At 43.4% G+C, this 17,588-nt stretch overlaps 1 protein-coding gene across 1 annotated transcript; it reads left to right on the top strand.

The window, feature by feature from the left end:
• The first annotated feature begins 2,399 nt into the window (after positions 1 to 2,399).
• Positions 2,400 to 5,788, top strand: LOC123397491. The gene is made up of 2 exons (XM_045092018.1): positions 2,400 to 2,629; positions 4,300 to 5,788. The coding sequence occupies exon 2, from the start codon at positions 4,311 to 4,313 to the stop codon at positions 5,463 to 5,465; it is 1,155 nt and encodes a 384-aa protein (XP_044947953.1). The 5' UTR covers positions 2,400 to 2,629; positions 4,300 to 4,310; the 3' UTR covers positions 5,466 to 5,788.
• The last annotated feature ends 11,800 nt before the right edge of the window (positions 5,789 to 17,588 follow it).

The raw sequence follows: 17,588 nt of genomic DNA, 5'->3' as shown, positions 1-17,588 counted from the left end.
TAATATTTAATGAAGTTCAATGAATGTCACATGTGAGGATCAACCTCCTTGAGTTTGTTATGCAAAAATATAAGTTCCGCATGTTGCCAATAATGTTTGTTAGGTCGATGAGGCAGCCATAGGATGTGTGCGGTGGCCTGCTACAGGAAAGGCGGGGCACTAGCCCAAGGATGAGTTGGCTGCAGGACATCGGTACTAGGATAGGGCAGTTTGATGTTCCCTCTCTCTCTCTCTACTCTCTCACCCATCGCTCCGACATTTCTCTGCAGTGAACATGGCCAACGGCAACATTCTCAAGGTTGAAGATTAATGCTCCAGTCAACTCTGCTGATGTCAACGGCATTACCGAAGGGATGTTTCAAGGATCCCCCGCCTCACTGCAGCATCAATCCGTTCACCATGCACGAGCTCTCCCATCGTGCTCGATATGAACTAACCTGGAGGGACGAGCATACAAGAATTTCTAAGAAAGTCAGAGGAGCACCGACATCATATGAATGGGAGAACAGAATAAGTTAATCTTGAGATTTGCATCTTTAGCTCTTCAATGTACTTCTAATTATCACACTCACATGTTACGGTCACCGATGTCGCTGCCTACTTACAGGAACTGTATGATCTTCATGTTATTTGTGGCGTAAACCATAATGTGTCTGGCCCTGTGTGCTTTGTACTGCACTGATGCTAACAAACACATTTTTATATTCCATCACATTCATGTTAATTTTCTGGCAAGTCCAAGAGATGGAAATCCAAAACTCTTCTATATTTTTTTTTAGAGAAAGAGGATTACTCCAAAACTCTTCTATATATACTCATAAGATGCAAATCCCGTAAATGAATCCTGTGAAGAAACACTAACAACACAATTGATTTGACATGAGGTAAGATGCAGGCTTTGGATTTTGATAATAATTTTGTAAAGTAACTGCACGACCAACGGAATTCCTTGTATAGTGGAATACATCTACTAATCAAATCTATCTACTACTCCCTCCTTCCGGAAATACTTGTCCTAGAAGTAGATGTATCTAGACTTATTTTAGTTATAGATACATTCATTTTGTACATTTTTAGGACAAGTATTTCCGGACGGAGGGAGTACATGGCACGATCCATGCATGCTAACCACCAGCGTTGGAAGAAGATTCCCTGCTTCCTAATTTCCTCGTCGCTGGCTCGGCCTTGGTCGTTGTTGGCAATTGGTTATCTTGTGAGTACTTCACAATTAGGATGATGCATTCCCCTACTTCTCTTAATTTGGTGCTCATTCCCGTGCTATTTTATTTAACTAGACGGATGTGTTTCTTGTCCCTCTTCCGAATCTCTCTAATTCTTGGGTGTAAGTGGGCATGTATATGTCTTTTATATTTTATATCTGTTAAAATATTCATTGGAGAAAAAATGATGCATACTTAGAAATTTAGTTTAGCTAGATTTTCCAAATTTAGTTTTTTTAAATAGAAGTGTTCATCTCCTCATATATCTTGATGTATGGCGATCCTGTAATAGGATAAGTGGTTAGTCATCTAGGCCTATTGTCGTAGCCGGTTGTGGCGCTCATGGCGCCTTGTATCTTTCGTTTTTTGAACTTGATGTATTTCGTTTGGACTGGTTTCACATTGCTTAAATAAAGGGCTGCATGCGTCGCTTGATGCAGAGGCAGGGGCGTCCCCTTCTTTTCTAAAAAATCTCCTCATATCTTTTTTTTAGGCTGCAAAAATTGAAATTTATGGGGTAGTTGTGCAGCCAACCAAATGCAAGGATGTTGCTAGCGTCCACAAGGAAATCTAATTATGTCCATTTTGTTTGGATGGTTTGGCCAGTAAACCGTGGAAAACTTTGGGCACCCAGAGTAACGAACCAAATTCAAGATTCGAAAGCAGAGAAGATTTCGTTGAAGCACTATATATGTATATTGTATTATTGTTACATGTTTATTTCATATTTCTGATGCTGCTTATTATCGGTCTTGATGATATTGATTAGCTATATTTACTAAGTGTACATTGTTTTATTGTCATACCAAAGCCCATTTGGAGATATGATATTTCTTTATGTTACCAACTAATAGTTGTTTGTGTTTGTGCAAATTTTCATACTATGTTTCATCCATTCATATATTTATTGTACAAATAGACGGACGCGGCAACGCGCGCCACCAATGATCTAGTAAGAGCTTTATGACCAGTCCTTTTGCTGGCTTTTTAAGCTGCCTTTTATTCAGCTTATATTAAAAGTCTAATTTGAAATATTTTTTGGAAATCTAGTCTTAATTAATAGACTTTTAAATAAATAAATTTAATAGAGCTTTTAGAATAAGCTGGATAAGGATAGCTTATTGAAGAAGCCAACATGCCCTACTTCCTTATTTACCACCCGATCCATTTTTGACCGGCAAAGGCAGGCGTGTCTGTCCTCCTCCTTGCGCTCACCTGAGACGCGAGGACAAAGCGAGCGAGCAGCAGAGGCGCCCCCATCCATCTCCTCCTCCGGTCGCATCCGGGACCCGGGGGCGCCTATCACCTCAGAGAAACCGCCGGAGAAACTGGAGGGCGAGGGACGGCGACGGCGACGGCCAATTTTCTGGGAGCAGGCAGGGCAAGGAAGAGGGCTCCAAAAATCTAAGGTATCGGGGATTTCTTCGCTCCGTCCCCTCCCCTCCCCCATCTGTTTCCACGGTTTTGGTGGTGCGCTCCGACTAATGCTCGTGAATGCGGGGGCCCTCCATGATCCGGCACGCCGAATCGAGGGCGAGACCCCGCGCGGCTTTCGTTATTTGTCTGGGGTTTTTGGGAGGTCTTGTCTCGCTGTTCCGGTGAATTTCGGCTTGCGCTCGTCGCGAATGTTGGTCGCCTCGTGGTCGTGGTCGTGGTCGTGGTCGGTTTGCCTGACCAGCCCGACCTGTATGTAGCGTAGCGGGGAGCCGATTTTTTGGCTTGGATTGGAAGCCAAAGGAAGCCTGGGGATTTTTGGATGTTTCTGGGCATTTGACTTGTAGCGCTTGTGTTGTGTCCCACCTTTGCGGTGCGCGTGTCCGTCGCTTCCCCCGGCCATCTCGTGGATTTGTATCTGTTTTCCTTCTCTTGTTGTTGGTACATCATGGATGGATATTCGGTTCATTCTACGCTGGTACTGGTAGTACTCCTACTAGTGCTTCCTGGCAGCGAATCGCTGATTTTTTTGGGGGGGTTTACGACTAGTAGTACGTAGTAGTAGTAGTACAACCAACCCTTGTGGTTGTTTTTCATCTCTGGAGCTCGAGCTCGAGCTAGGCAGACCGCAAAGCCCAGTTGTTGGATTCCGACGTGCATACGCTACGCTTGTTCTTGCTTGCACTGCATTTGCATTTGCATTTGCATGGGAGGAGGGATTGGTGTTCTGATTTGGGATGCTTGGCTTGTTGCTGCTGCTGGTGGTGATGGGACATGGGACATTCCCTTTTAATTAGGTGCCTTCACTCAAGAGTTTAAGGCATGCTGCTAGCTAAGTATGGCTGTGATTTCCTTGGGTCTTTGTTTTCGATCCAATGATAATGAAGCAAGATTGTGTACAACGGACCGGACCTCCATTCTCGCCTGGAAGGAAAGGGTTCCCTTCCCTTTCTTTGGTCCGGACGATGCTTGCCATGGCCTCACTACCCTACTCTATGTCAAAACTTGATGGGGTCTTCTTGTTCCAATCAGTCCGCGTGGAATTGTTTCAGTTTGTGCTTCTGCTTGCTTATATTACAAGTATTATTTCCTAACGAGATGCTCTTCAGTCCTTTACAACTCAACAAATGCGTGTTGCTACATACTCCCTCCGTTTTTAAATATCACTTCGTCTCAAAATAAGTGTCTTAATTTTGTATTAGCTTTAGTACAAAGTTGTACTAAGGTTAAGACGCTTATTTTGAAACGGAGGGAGTATAAGTCTTTTAGAGATTTCACTAGAAGACTACATACGAAGCAAAATGAGTGAATCTACACTCTAAAGTATGTCTATATACATCCGTATGTTTTCCTTTAGTGAAACATGTAAAAACACTTATATTTAGGAACGGAGGGAGTATATACGACTAGTATAGTACGAGTACTTCCTAGGGGTATTTGTTTTTTTTAGTTCCTTTTGCTGTTATGCTATTTCCGTGGATATACTAAGATGTCTTTTGCTTGTTGAGTTGATTCATTTGCTTTGTTTGTTTGTTTGTTGATTCGTTGATTCATTTGCTTTGTTTGTTTGTTGATTCAATTCCTGTTCCTGACAAAGATGTCTTTCCTGCTAGTCATTAACTCGTTATTTATTTACTTATTGCAGTGCTACTAGCCATGGCTGATCCTGCTCAGCCTCCTGTAGTGGCTGCTGCTCCTGCTCAGTCTCCTGTAGTGGCTGCTCCTCAGGCTCAGGGTATAATGCCCTTGATTCATTGGGTCCCAGTGTTTGAACGAACCAAACCATCCGTCTTCCTCATCCTGTTTACACCAGTAAGTGCTCAAGCAATCAACGCCCGGGGTATCGCTTTCGAAGCCAACTCCAAGTCTCAAGTCGAGCTTGATCAAATCTTCCAATCAAAGTGGTCAACTCAAACGGGCGTTGCCTCGCAGACCAACGGCTTCTACCTCTATATACTGACCACAGCTCACATTGTGGATTACCTGTTCCATGCAGTGAACAAACCAATTGCTCCAGCAACAGTCAACAAGCTCTTTACAATTGAGGTGACCTGCTTTCATGCAGAAAGAGATTTCGTTGATACCAGGCACAGAGTCGGCGATCGGACCTACACGCCAGCGACCGTCTGTGGGATCGATTGCCTCAGGGATTTAATGATGCTGCGTGTTGATCGGAGAGATCTGGCTATGAGGGTCGAGGGGCAGCAGAGAGTGCGCTGCACACGTCGTCATCCGGTTCTCCAGTTTAGCATCACCAACGAGTTTGGTATGCAGTGCATGCTATTTTCCTGGCCAGCGTTCCGTCCATGCACATTCGCCACAGGGCTTCAGTGCCTCTACCGCTGTCTGAGTGGCATGAGCACGAACACCGTTGGGTATGATATGGAGCTGCTGGAGGCCTACATTGGATCTGAAGACGGGTCCTCCGGAGGCCCTTTACTCAACTCTGCTGGACAAGTCAAGGGAATCCTGCACGGGGGGACTGGGGTGCACTCCCAGTTCATACTGTCCAGATACATCATTCCCTTCATCGTGAACAACGCAACACCCCCTGAGGCACAGTCAACATCATCAGCACCTTCAGCTCCCCGGGGTCCAAGTCCAAGAGGAGGAAGAGGAGGTCCTAAAAAAGATGACAGGCCGGGTCCCTCAGATCCTTCTAAGCGCCGTCGCTCCGGTGTCCAAGATAAGGGCAAGGCCGCCGCTGCAGGTGGATCCGGCCGGAGGTATGTGCTCAGATCCCAAGGCAAGGTCATGATCACTGCTGTAGGTGGATCCGGCTGGAAGTATGTGCTTAGACCCCGGTCATGATCACTTGACTGCTTCGTTCCCAGGACACAGGATGATTGAAAGACATCGTGCTCTTCTTTATTATCTGCGGGATGAACAAGTTTTGTACGCATCTATAGCGGCTACGAAACTCTTTTACATTTGGATGGGCATCTAGAACTGTAGGCTAGCTGAATGATGATAGACATCGTGTTTTTCTTTGTTATCTGCGGGGTGAACAAGTTTTGTACGCATCTGCTCCTCCTCCACCTTGGGATAATCCACCCAGCTAGCCATCATTGTGGCTACTGAATGGAATCTATTGACCATATATGCGTGAAATGAGGCCAGCCATTTTGTTTAAATCAGGAGCCCAACGTATCTTGTACTACTATCTTTTAACTTTAGCTGGTTAATTTTAACTTGTTGCTTATCCTTTTCCAATCGAGAAGAATAGATATACTTGTTTCCATTGCATTCTATACCAGCACAGTTGTCGTACTAACATTGACCGCCTTCGTATCACATATAAGAGCATCTACAACCAGACTCCCATACCTGCCTTAAATGTTGGGACGGGCTGCTAAGTCACTGTCCGGACGCAAGAACAACATTCAACCGCGCCGCACAAATCCAGCCCAAACGCCCGAAACTGACACCCATATATGCCGATATGGTGACGTTTGGATGCGGCCGTCATGTAGGAACCACCTTGGGATGCGCCCGGACTGATTTGGCTGAACCAAGACGGCTTCTACTCATGATGCTCCTTTGGGGAATAATAGTTCATTACAAACCTGCCCCATCAGTTGACGTTCCTGTCGTTTTCTTTTAAGCTATGTCGTTGCTTCTCTGAGCTCCATTGCTGTAAACCCCCATGCTGATCATATGAAAGGAAAGTTTCCTGCCCAGCCGTGCTTTCCTCTGATATTAGATACACACAATATTCAGAGCCAAGAACACAGGCCATGGACTCCTCCATCTGATGGGCAGGTGTAGTTAAACACGGACGGCTCCAATATCCAAATGTACATGCATAGTCTTTGTTCACATACAATTATTTTCGAAAATAATAGCTATTAATTTATGGAGTAGGTCATTTTGGAGACTGAGCTCCATGAAGCCCTTTATTTTGATAAATTCAAAATTCATAAATTTCAGTTTAAAAAAAACTGAAAATAAATACATATGTATGCAAGGATGTAAAGTATATGTGTAAAAAAATTCAGGATGAAATACCTTGAATTACAAGCTGCGCAAAAACAAAACAAAATCATGGACTAAAAAGATGAACAGTACATATGCTAAAAAGCATCGAATTTGTCTTTCTTGTGTAGCTCACATTTTAATGTATTTCGACCTGAAATTTGCCCACATGTACATTATGTATTTAGGTATATGTGTATTTATTTTCAGAATTTTTGGAAACTAGTTTTTTCAATTTTTATCTTTCTAAATAAAGGCCTCCATAGAGCTCGGTCTCCATTTGGCGTTTTCGTTAATTTATGTCATTTTATTCTTAAGAATTGTCTAAATTTATTCTTTAAACTCCCTCATCAACGCGTGGGGAAATCTCCTAGTAATGCTTTGGATATATTAATATGGACTACATACAAATTAAAATGAGTAAACAAACACAGTAAAACATGTTTGTTTATATCTGATTCAGAAAAACATATATAACATCTTAGGGCATGTGCAAGGCGGACCCTCAAAACGCCCACAAGTACACAATTGTGGGATTTTAGACGTCTTGAGCCGACACTCCCGTGCTCCACTCCCGTGGTTCTCTTCTTTATATTTGCTGGAGCTGCTCCCTGTGTAGATGCAGTCTCTTTTGTTGCCTTCAGTTCCTTCATATTTGCTCTCTCCAAGTCCCAAGGAACACTGAGAAAAACAACATATTATTCACTTTCACTCGCGATTTCGAGCGATTTAGAGTTCAATTTTGAAGATAATGAAGTTAAAGAAAAGATAGATCAAGGTAAAAGATATCCATTTTTATTGGTTTCATTTGCATGCATGATGTTTTTGTTTTATTTGTTTAATTCATAAGTATGTATTCTCTGTTGTTTTAGGCATTATTTGATCATTTTATGAAGACATTTGGAGCTACTGGAGTATGATTTGCCGCGTGAAGTGAACTAGGAAGTTGAAGATCAAGGTAAGAACTATCCATTTTTATTGGTTTCATTAGGATGCATGATGTTTTTGCTATGTTTGATTAATTTGTAAGTATGTATTCTCTGTTGTTTTAGGCATTAATTGATCATTTTATGAAGACATTCGGAGCTACTGGAGTAGGATTCGCCGCGTGAAGCGAACTAAGAAGTTGAAGATGAAGGTATGAGCTATGCAGCACATGGATTTTCTTGCACATGTATGGTAGAAATTAGTTACTTTTTAGCTGTCATTAGCTATGCGCTGTGTATTGCTTAGAAGTTAGAAAAGTTTTTTGACAAGATATGTTGTATTTATAGTAATTTTTTCCAGAAAAGTATGTTGAAGATCAATGTTAGATGTATCCATTAGTAGTATTGTTTTTACATGCATGATGTTCTTACTTTTGTCATTAAGTCATAATTAGTAGTTTTGTTAATGTTTAGGTAGTGTTAGAGCCGAAATTTGGACAATAAATTTTTGACTATATTATAGATCAGCGTTAGGCGTTTTTCATGCATCAATTTAGTTTGACATGCAAATAGTTCATAATATGCTAATTAAGAAAAAGTTTGTACAATAATTGCTCATTGCATGCTGTTATTTCATGTGGTATATTTATTAATAAGTTGTATAGTTAGGAAACTGTAGGCGTATTTTTGTTATCCCTTTCGGTGATGAATACATAAATGCAAGTGCTATTCCTATGCTTTTGGTAGCAGGAAAAAATTATGTGGCTAATATTTATGTTCATGTCATAATAGATTGACTCTGTTAATATATTAATGATGATATGTTCGTGCTGACGGATATCTGTTCGAACTATCCAGATACATAATTTTATTCAGAACCACATCCATATTGAAGCTGATATATAAATGACAGCATGCAATGTTGGGAATATTTTTTATATTGATATACTGTCGTGAAAGTTTTTTACTACTACCGTGAAGATTAGTCGTGTTATTATTTGTAAAATACAGAATTATTATTCGATGGTATGATAATTTTATTAAAATTAAAAGCTATTATGTTTACTGCTGTTGTGAATATTTGACTCATATTATATTAAAATGTTATTATCGTGGTATTGTGTTTAAAGGCTAAGCAAATGATACATAAAACAAACCGATAATTTCTAATGGAAATACATTTATTTTTTAAGCCATATGATATTTAAATGTTATCATCGTACTATTATATTTAAATGTCATCGGCTCGTTCTTTGATGTAATTATCCTTACTATATTTTTTTGTGTGCTATTATGCAGAATGAAGATTTTTGAATGCAAAAGAGATAAAGTCTATGACATTAGGTTTATTAACCCAAATACCATTAATGAAATTACAATAAAAAAGCACGCCCAATGACTCAGAGCATATATTGCTAAGGTTTTTTAAGGAACTAAATACCAGAAGATACATACTATTTCCTTGCAACTTTAAATGCGTGTTACTATCTTGTACTTCAAATTCTATTTTTGCTTACTCGATATTAAGTGTACGTAGTTGATGAGTTATGCATTCCTGCTTATATAAATGTGTGCGCAGTCTCTACTAGATCCTGGTAATCATTAAAGTTGACGAGGAAACTGTTACAACACTGGACTCACTAGATAAAGACTCTCATGAATACAAGAGCCTGGTTTTGATGCTCGACAAGTAATTTCAATCATTTTCTTTCTGTAGTTCATTTCTTGATATCAAGTAATTAGTAACTCATTTATTCATTTTCTTTGTCGGGCAGGGTTTGGACAAAGTTCATCAAAGAGGTTGTCGCTGCATGGCAACAAAAGCTGAAATGGCGACGGTCCACCCTAGTAATTAAGTAGTATTAGCTACGTCCATGCATCTCTTTAATTCTAGGTTCAATATCATTATCATGCTTGATTATTACTTGAGTGAATTCTATTCTCGTAAAGTGCATGAAGCAGGAACAAGGGAATAATTGATGTGCATACTATGTTTGTGAGAACATTCGCTTTATGACCGAACGGCGTAGAGATCAAAGACATCATTGGGTACGTAAATACTATTCAATTTTTTATCATGATCTAATATATATATACACATAACTAATATATGCATATTGGTTTCCTTCCGCATACAGACACTTCAAGAAGAAATTGCGGGATTTTTGGTTGAGTAGGTCATATCTCCCGGTGGAGAATACCATTACACCTAATGACTGCATGTAATGATCTGCAAATTATAGGAGAAATTGTGTATATATATGTGTGTGTGTGTATGCATGGTTGTATGAGAAACTCTGTGATATATGATTTGTCGTATGAGAAATTCTATTATATATGCATAACGTGTACAGTATGTAGTAGCATAAAATATGTCTGAAATGAAAAAGAATTAAAAGAAAAACACAAAATAAGAAGAAAAAAATAAATAAATCCAAAAAGCCTAAACCCCGGATCCCTAAACCACTAGTCCCGGTTGGTGACACCAACCGGGACTAAAGGACCCCACCCCCTGCGCGCTAGCTGCCACGTGGCTAAACGAGACTAGGGGGCGGCTTTTGACCTGATTTATTAGTCCCGGTTGGCGAACCGGGACTAAAGGCCCTTCCCAACCGGGACTACAACCCTGTTTTCTATTAGTTATAAAACAATATTCAATTACTAATTATTTGAAATATAAATATGGATGTTGGTTAGGTACGATGGAAAACTTGTTAGTATTCTATGGCGACATAGTACACGACGCTCCTTCTGGGGTCGACGTGCGGCAGTTAGATTATGCATCCGAACAGTGGTTGAGCCATCGATGGATGAAAAAAGATGACCATGGAGGCATTCGTGTTTGCCAGAGGAAATTATGGGACAGTTCCTCGTTGGGGCTTTGGCCGGTCACTAGTGAAAAATCGCGGCGGTCGTACATGAGGTTTGCAAGAAATTGCAATAAATCTATGTTTGGACAACCCATGGTGTATGTAGAGTTCATTTCTGTCGTTGATGTCGTCGGGTGCTGTAGCGACAGCGGTGAGGATGAGTTTCCCATCACTGTAGCACACAACGCCAACCCATCAGAGCCGATAGGTGGCCACTAAGTGTATGATACAAGATATTGGTTTGTGGTCATTGACATGAGCGAACACATGGAGGGAATGTCGGAGGCGCTAGATGATGAAGATGATGGTCATTCTTCCGCGTCTTTGGAGTCAGACAAAGAGGAGGTTGTTCCACCTCAGAAGGCGGTCACAAGAACAATGGAACCTGATTTTTTGCAGGTTTTGAACATAACCAATGAATATCACTCTATTTCTGGCCTAGAATCGGGTAGTTTGCAGGTTGGACAGATTTTCCTAGACAAGAAATTTACATACCAGGCAGTGATTGACTATGTAATTACCCTCCACCGCCAGCATAGAGTGAAGCAGTCTCATAAAAAAGTGATGAAGGTCATCTGGATCCATTTTGCTAATGGTTGCAAGGGAAGAGTTGTCGCTCACATGAAGCTTGGGGTATGTTAGCCATGGCATATCATAAAAATAGTGCCTCATAGTTGTGAGGAAAGTAGGACTCTTATGGATCATTGCAATGTAAGTGCAAAATATGTGTCACACAGGGTGCAAACGGGCGTGGAACAAAGTTTGGACATTAGTACTAGCGCTTTGCAGAAAACTGCAGAAGACCAGACTGACTTCAATGTCAGTTATAGGAAGGTCAGGCGTACGAAGGAGAAGATATTCCATTGGTTCAATATGACCTATGAGGAGGCATATTGCCATCCCCCAGAATGCTTCATTCAATAGAAATTGCTAACAGGGGGACTCAAGTTTTCAAGAAGGACCAAGAGAACACAATGAATCCAGACGCGTGAATTCTTGACCATTTATTTTGGGCATACGAACATACTATATAGGCCCTCATACACTATTGTACGGTATTATCAATTGATGGCACCTTTCTCACAGGAAAGTATAAGGACAGGCTTTGGTGGCGATTGCAGCACACACAAATAATCAACTTCTTCCAAATGCATATGCACCGGCCGAGAGTGAGAACAAACAAAGCTGGTTGTGGTTACTGAGATGCTTGAAGATGGGTATCGTTAAAGATAGCGAAGGCATGTGCATCATGTCTGATCGCAACACTGGTCTGTTAAGCATGGTCGACATAATTAAGAAGTCTAATGATCCAGACTGGGGGTGGTCGGATCTAGAGCGGAGGTGGTGCATGAGGCATGTGGCAACCAATTTTTACTCCTAATTCAAAAACAAGGATTGGTTCAAGCTATTCAAGAGGATGCGCATGCAGAAAACTGAAGCCAAAATGAATGGGATATGGGTAGGCATCAACGATGAGATAGAACATGCGGGTGTGCCGGAGAGAGAGGATTGAGGGGGTCATAGGATGGAAATAACTTTGAGTGAATGGATCAACGAGAACTGACCTCATTTGTACAAGTTGGTGTAGGCACACGACACTGGGGATCAGTATGGAATAATGAGCAACAACATGTCTCGGGTGCACAATCACTACCGCAGGATGGTCCAAAGATGACAAATCAATCAAAGACCGTTCGAGGAAACTGCGTGCGATCCATCGATTGCGAACGGTATAGTTCTTGCTCCGTCGCTAATGACATGAACTGTGTGCGATGGTGGATCCATCAAATACGAATCAGAAAAGAGATGCATGTGCGATACATGGCATACAATTGGTTCTTAGGAACTGTTTGCGATAAGCAGAGATAATACAAACGGTTAACAAAATACATATGTGTGCGAAGTATGACATACAGTTTACTCGGTTAAACCGTTTGCGCTCATCCAGCAGAACGCAAACGAGTTAGCATAAGAAAATGTGTGTGATACCTAGCAAGCAGTTCATTCATTTGAATTGTGTGGGAAGACTAATAATAACCCAAACGATTCATCCTGACAAGATGTGTGTGTTGTGGGCAGACGATTGCTGCTAAACAATTGTATGAGATGTGTCTTGCTCTGTTTGCACAACATATATATGCTCTGTCTATAGAACACTAACGTTGTTGCATAATCAACTTGAACATCCAATTACATAAGTGACTATACAATACATGTACATTCCTTAATATAAATTTACAAGAAGTAGACAATAACCAAATCATTGTTTTTCTAACAACAGTTGACGCAACTGTTGTGCTTGTGGCTATCCCTTGCCGTGACCAGGAAGGAGGCACTTCCTCATGTCAACGATCCTCATGTACATCTCGTACCTTGTGTACGCGTCCTTGGCTGCATAATTGATGTGTTCTTCATCCAGTTCGTTCACCCAGACCTTGTGCTAGACACACTTGTCCTTGTCACACTCAGCCTTCATGTCTATGTAGTAGGGGTCGATGATGGCCACGGCAAGGTCAATAAGGGAGTCCTTCTACTTCTTCTTCTTGACGCCCCAGACCCTGTATTGACCTTGGATATTGACAAGCTTCTGGCAGGACAAGCCTGAAGTCTTGAGCACCTTTAGATCGTTGGTGGTATCCATCGTTGCGAACCTATAGTCGGGGTTGTTGACAAACCTGGCAAAACGCTCACAAGGCCTAGTGTCAAGGTAGTGGTGGTAGACGGGCACGTGATGGCGCACGCACAATTGGGCGAAGGCAACCTTCTGATCATGCCCGACATGACCACCAGTGTACTCAAGGTTAAAGCCGACCACATTGTACTTGTCATCCTCAGCAAGCGGCTGCTCCAACGAGTTGATGGAGTTCTCTACCATGACTGGGTCATTGGTGTACACCACCGAGAAGTCTGTCTTCCTTATGTGGGTGTCCACTTTGACAATAATGGCGAACTACCGCTCGATGCCGATAGCCGCCATTGGATATGCACGGGAAGGTTGAAGCGATGAAAAGATGTGCATCCTATCTCTATTATTTGTCGTTGTGGGTGTGCTTCTTGTGTTGTGTGGCGCAAACGAAAGGTGGAACATATGAAGGTAATTGGCTGCGGGAATAAATGGGTAGGCGCCAGACAGACTAGAATTACGGCACATCCGCATGGTAGTCTTTATAGTGCTTAACTACATGGTGGCGTAAGTATAACTGCATGGTGGCGCCGAGTGCGGCGCAACCGCATGCATATGACGCCCCGAACATATGTGATCGTTCGCGTGTGGAGGGACGCCAATAGAGCGTGCCACGGCCGCCTCAACCTACTCATGCATACAACAGTTCACGACAATGCGTACAGAATGGCCGTTTGCTATGTAATAAAATACAAACGATCTTATTATTATTAACCATTTGTGTACTTATCATTTCTCCCTCCTCCTCCCCATCTTGTCGCCGCGTTGCCGCCCAAAGATTCCAGTGAAAGCTTTGGGGTCGCGCAAGCGTTTCTTCTGGCCTGCCCATTCCCACGCAACCGTGCAGGTTCCCACGCAAGCTTCCCGCTCGCCATGCCGAAATCCCCCAAATCTTGAATGCTTGGCCGGCTGCTTTATAAACCCTAATGACCGGCGACTCCACATCGTATTCATCCCCTGCCTGCGTGTAGCTTCTCTAGTTTGCTTCTCCCAATCGTCAATGGCACCAGTCCGTCGTCGTTGCTCCGCCACTCCTCCAGAGGACAATTCCAGTTGGGAGGTTGCACCACATGTGTGCGGAGTCTCCGGAAGTGTGTAGTGCGCGCGGCGTCCTTTGTGACATCCTCAGCTTTTCCTACAGTGTTGAATGTAATTAAACTACAGTGATCCCATGCTAATTGTGCCACGTCATCGTGATTTCTATCATTGATCTCGTGTTAGTTAAAACCGAGTCAAAATTCAAAGTTTAAAAATAAGTTGAACGAGAAGAGTTTTATAATGTTAAAATAAAAATGTCGGGAGAGTTATAAAAATTCCCTAATAAATTATAAAAGTGAACCGGGCATTTTAAAATTATTTATAATCACTGTATATTTAAAACAGAAGCTATATATAAAAAATAAATAAAAGAAAGTAATTTAAAAAAAGGAAAAAGAAAAAAAACCAAAAGCCCCTCGCCCAACTGGGCCAAATTGGCCCAGCCGGCCACCTCACACTGCCCCAACCCTAAGCGCCCCCAGCGCCTCCCCGTTCCCTCCTGCCGCCGCCAGGGAACGCCCCAGGGCCCCATCTCTCCCCTCGTGGGATCCCGAGACCCTCGTCACCCCTACCAATCGCGTTTGTTCCTCCCACCCGTCGCTCCCACTGACCCTCACGAGGGAACCCCCTGGTTCCCTCCCCTCCCGTCGCTCCCTCCCTTCCCTCGTCTCACCGTCGCTCCTACCCCGCCGGCCGACGCCTTCCGCTCGGCGCCACCTCGCCGCACCCCTCCTCTCCCGGTCGCCCTCTCCCCGGATCCCAGCGCCACCACCCCTCGGCTCCTCTCCTCGTGCCACTCCGGCGCCGCTGCATCCCGTCGCTGCGCCCTGCCGCCAGGCCTCCTCCAGCAACCGACGCCCTCGGCCGGGAGGCCTCCTCCTCGGGCCGACCCCACCGGTTTCAACCGAGCCACCGCCACCGGCGCCCGCGCCCGTGGCGCCACCTCCCGGCCGCACCGATGCTCTCCGACGCTCCTCCTTAACGGCTCCTCCTCGCCGGAACCGCGCCACCGGCCTCCTCGTCATCCTCCACAATGGCCGACCCCGAGCCTTGCCGCCCTCATCCCCGGCAACGCCGGTGAGCCCTCCATTCGGGATCCTCCCGCCACCCCTTCCTTCCTTTCCCCGCCCGGGTTCCGTTCCGGCAAACACCACCGTGTTCCGACGCCGTTGAGCTCCTGTAGGTGGAGGTGGAGGTTGCCTCCTCCTCTCTCTCTCTCTTGAGAGAGATAGAGTTAGCACACAGAGTTAGCAAAGAGATGATTGATAGAGAAAAGAAATTAAAAAAGAAAAATATAGTGTATATGTGTATGTATGTATTGCGTATGTATGCATGTATGTAGAAAAGGAAAAAGGAATATAAAAAAATATATATATGTGTTTTTATTAATAAAATAAATAAATAAATAGTTAGATATATTATTCAATTAATTAGTTAATTAAGTAAATAGATTAATTAGATAATCTGTTAATTAGGATAATTAAATTATTCTATTAGAGTATGACACGTGGGTCCCCCATTAAATTAATTTGATTAACTAATATTGAACCTTAATTAATAAACTGTATCAATGACATGAAGGACCCACTGGTGAGTTGACCAGTCAACTGCTGATGTCAGCATGACATCATACTGATGTCATAATAGTATTTAAATAATTAAGTTAATCTGTTTTTAATTCCTAAATAATTAATAAAACTTTAAATTAATATAAAATAAATCGAAGTCAAATCAAAATATTTTCAACAAGAAAGTTGATCAGCACAACGAGACGAACCGGGTACGCGGTCCATTCGTGTGTCGCGCGACCCTAGCATCGCAAACGTGGAACTTTTCCATCGTTTTTAGTCTGTCCGGTAGTAGCCAATGACCCGGGAAATATCATCTGATATTTTCCCGACCCGTCTATGGCGGATGTTACTGCGTTAGATCATGCCTAGCCTGCGTATTGTCATGTCATGATTAGTGTTGCACCTGTTGCTTTTATTTATTGTTCCCCCCCTCTTCTTACCGGTAGACCCTGAGACTGACGCTGCTGCTGGGTGCACCTACCCTCCCGCCGATCATCCCTTTGCCGCAGAGCAACAAGGCAAGAAAACCCCCTTGATCATCCCTATATCGCCTATTCTTTCTTCCTCATTCTTGCAATAGAATTTTGCTACTTTTGTAGTTAGCTCCTACATCTGATGCATAGCCTATTTTTGATGAACTGCTACTTTCAGTACTGTACCTTTAAACTGTTTAGTATAGGTGGAGCAGTCATCCCCTCTGACCCCGTAGTCCAGTTGCCCCGCTTTGTTTTCAAGTCTCGATCCCTGATCGACGAGCCAGACCCAACACAACACTTACACCCCCTTAGTTGTGCGGTGCTACAGAGATACTATCGAGTACCGAGGGTGACACCTCGCGAAGTACTCCTGATGATATCTCTGTAGTAGAGCTAGTCGGTCATGGTTATCGAGGGTGATTCCTCTTTCACCATTCTCGACGATGCCTCTGTCGTGCAACCCCTCAAGTGTGGGACCCTCGAGGGTGATTCCTCTAGGTTCACCTTGACGGTTACATCATTCGGGATCCAACGAGGGTGATACCTCGGATTCCCCCTGATGTTTCTACCACATAGTTACTTGACCATGTTACTGGGATCTTTGATGAATAGATGTTAGGCGGGTGGATTCCCGCGTGTTTGTGTCGATTTCGGTATTTGATCTGGGTTGGTCGGAAGGCCTTATTTCGCACTAACCGTCTGCGTGGGAAGAATTATGGGTACTCGACGTCGCGGTATCAACCGAAGCTGTTCAGATGTCAGCGATGTAGCGGCGCGCGCCCGAGTGGTCCCAGATGCATTGCTCTTGTATTAAGGGGTGCTAGGACTGACATCGGCCACCCTCGCATCGTGCAGGAGCACGGAGGGCAAGTGGGCCCACGACCCCTTTGTGCTTAGGAGTTAGACCGGCGGGCTGGCCTCTCTGCTGAGCTTAGGTGGGGCTGGGACGTGTCGATATTCCGAGGCCAGGCATGACCCAGAAAAGTGTGTTAGGCCAGAGTGTTATCGAGCGAGTCGGGGAATATGTTGTGCACCCATGCAGGGAAGAACCTATCTATTCGAATAGCTGTGTCCACGGTTACAGGACGACTTGGAGTTGTGCCCTCATCTTATACAACTACAACTGTTACTTAACTGGATCTGTTCCCCCGAGATTGCTTCCTTGCAGGGAGTCGAGGGAGGATCTCTGGGCGTGACCTCATATTAATATTGCTGCAACAATATGACTATTAATTGTGTTATCTTGTTCTATTCTCTTCTATTGCTGCAAGACCCTGAAGATGCTAGTCTTCGATGGGACTAGGCCTTCTCTCTCTATTCTCGCATTGCTGCAGTAAGTCCACATATAACCCCCCTTCTTTGATACTGATGCATACTTAGCATAGTTCTGATGTA

The sequence above is a fragment of the Hordeum vulgare genome, chromosome 5H (genome assembly GCF_904849725.1).
Source record: "Hordeum vulgare subsp. vulgare chromosome 5H, MorexV3_pseudomolecules_assembly, whole genome shotgun sequence".
NCBI lineage: Eukaryota > Viridiplantae > Streptophyta > Magnoliopsida > Poales > Poaceae > Hordeum > Hordeum vulgare.
This window is presented reverse-complemented; position numbering and strand designations above follow the sequence as displayed.